This window comes from Microtus oregoni, unplaced genomic scaffold, assembly GCF_018167655.1.
Source record: "Microtus oregoni isolate MIOR12 unplaced genomic scaffold, Mior012 000001F_ref0000356, whole genome shotgun sequence".
Taxonomy (NCBI): Eukaryota; Metazoa; Chordata; class Mammalia; order Rodentia; family Cricetidae; genus Microtus; species Microtus oregoni.
In genome coordinates this window covers 43780526-43782689 of record NW_024543060.1, presented here as the reverse complement: position 1 = coordinate 43782689, position 2164 = coordinate 43780526, and the positions used below count along the sequence as shown (strand labels likewise).

The 2164-nt window shown below is 48.3% G+C and overlaps 1 protein-coding gene across 1 annotated transcript; it reads left to right on the top strand.

Annotated features, from left to right (window-relative positions):
* The first annotated feature begins 221 nt into the window (after window positions 1-221).
* LOC121464249 (actin, cytoplasmic 1-like) lies at window positions 222-1518 on the top strand. Its single transcript, XM_041677059.1, has one exon. It carries the CDS (start codon window positions 262-264, stop codon window positions 1387-1389), a length of 1128 nt encoding a protein of 375 aa, XP_041532993.1. The 5' UTR covers window positions 222-261; the 3' UTR covers window positions 1390-1518.
* The last annotated feature ends 646 nt before the right edge of the window (window positions 1519-2164 follow it).

The window sequence follows — 2164 nt, the reverse complement described above, 5'->3', positions numbered from 1 at the left end:
GTCTGTGCTAGTTTGTCCTTTTTTTTATTATGTATGTTGTCTTTGAGTCACTTATTTTCCTGTAAGTAAATTAAATATAGTCAGAGGTTTTTTAAATTAGACAAGAGTAAAATTATTTTTAATCTATAATTGGTGCATTATCTGGAATGATTAGAATTTTTTCATATTCAAGAAAATCTCAGGGTCGAGTCCGCGTCCACCCGCGAGCGCAGGCCTTTCGCAGCTCTTTCTTCGCTGCTCCACACCCGCCACCAGTTCGCCATGGATGACGATATCGCTGCGCTCGTTGTCGACAACGGCTCCGGCATGTGCAAAGCCGGCTTCGCGGGCGACGATGCTCCCCGGGCCGTCTTCCCCTCCATCGTGGGCCGCCCTAGGCACCAGGGCGTGATGGTGGGCATGGGCCAGAAGGACTCCTACGTGGGCGACGAGGCCCAGAGCAAGAGAGGCATTCTGACCCTGAAGTACCCTATTGAACACGGCATTGTCACCAACTGGGACGACATGGAGAAGATCTGGCACCACACCTTCTACAACGAGCTGCGTGTGGCCCCCGAGGAGCACCCTGTGCTGCTCACCGAGGCCCCCCTGAACCCCAAGGCCAACCGTGAAAAGATGACCCAGATCATGTTCGAGACCTTCAACACCCCAGCCATGTACGTAGCCATTCAGGCCGTGCTGTCCCTGTATGCCTCTGGTCGTACCACTGGCATTGTGATAGACTCCGGAGACGGGGTCACCCACACTGTGCCCATCTATGAGGGCTATGCTCTCCCTCATGCCATCCTGCGTCTGGACCTGGCTGGCCGGGACCTGACAGACTACCTCATGAAGATCCTGACCGAGCGTGGCTACAGCTTCACCACCACAGCCGAGAGGGAAATTGTGCGTGACATCAAAGAGAAGCTGTGCTATGTTGCCCTGGACTTCGAGCAAGAGATGGCCACTGCTGCATCCTCTTCCTCCCTGGAGAAGAGCTACGAGCTGCCTGATGGCCAGGTCATCACTATTGGCAACGAGCGGTTCCGTGCCCCTGAGGCTCTCTTCCAGCCTTCCTTCCTGGGTATGGAATCTTCTGGCATTCACGAAACTACATTCAATTCCATCATGAAGTGTGACGTCGACATCCGTAAAGACCTCTATGCCAACACAGTGCTGTCTGGTGGCACCACCATGTACCCAGGCATTGCTGACCGGATGCAGAAGGAGATCACTGCTCTGGCTCCCAGTACCATGAAAATCAAGATCATTGCTCCTCCCGAGCGCAAGTACTCTGTGTGGATCGGTGGCTCCATCCTGGCCTCCCTGTCCACCTTCCAGCAGATGTGGATTAGCAAGCAGGAGTATGATGAGTCCGGCCCCTCCATTGTGCACCGCAAATGCTTCTAGGCAGACTGTGACTGAGCTGCGTTTTACACCCTTTCTTTGACAAAACCTAACTTGCGCAGAAAAAAAAAAAAAATGAGACATCATTGGCATGGCTTTATTTGTTTTTGTTTTTTTTTTAATTTTTTTTTTTTTGTTTTTTTTTTTTTTGTTTTGTTTTGGCGCTTTTGACTCAGGATTTAAAAACTGGAACGGTGAAGGCGACAGCAGTCGGTTGGAGCCAGCATCCCCCAAAGTTCTACAATGTGGCTGAGGACTTTGATTGTACATTTTTTTTTCTTTCTTTTTTTTTTTTTTTTTTTTTACCTTTTTTAATAGTCATTCCAAGTATCCATGAGATATGGCTACAGGAAGTCCCTCACCCTCCCAAAAGCCACTCCCATTCTGTAGGGGAGGATGGCTGAGTCCACACCGGGGTGGTGACAGCATTGCTTCTGTGTAAATTATGTACTGCAAAAATTTTTTTAAATCTTCCGCCTTAATACTTTTGTTTTTTTATTTTTGAATGGTCAGCCATCGTGGCCCTCCTTTTTTTTGTCCCCCCAACTTGATGTATGAAGGCTTTGGTCTCCCTGGGAGTGGGTTGAGGTGTTGAGGCAGCCAGGGCTTGCCTGTACACTGACTTGAGACCGGTTTAATAAAAGTGCACACCTTACAAAAAAAAAAAAAAAGAAAATCTCAGAAAGCAAATAAGGACTTAACAGAAGGTGCAGGAGTATTTTACTTCCAAATACAGCCAGAACATTCTACAATATCTCTCAAAAAAAATGGTGCCTCT

Excerpts from the sequence above, each read along its gene's own strand:
- LOC121464249 (XM_041677059.1), top strand. The coding sequence starts at position 262 with ATGGATGACGATATCGCTGCGCTCGTTGTCGACAACGGCTCCGGCATG.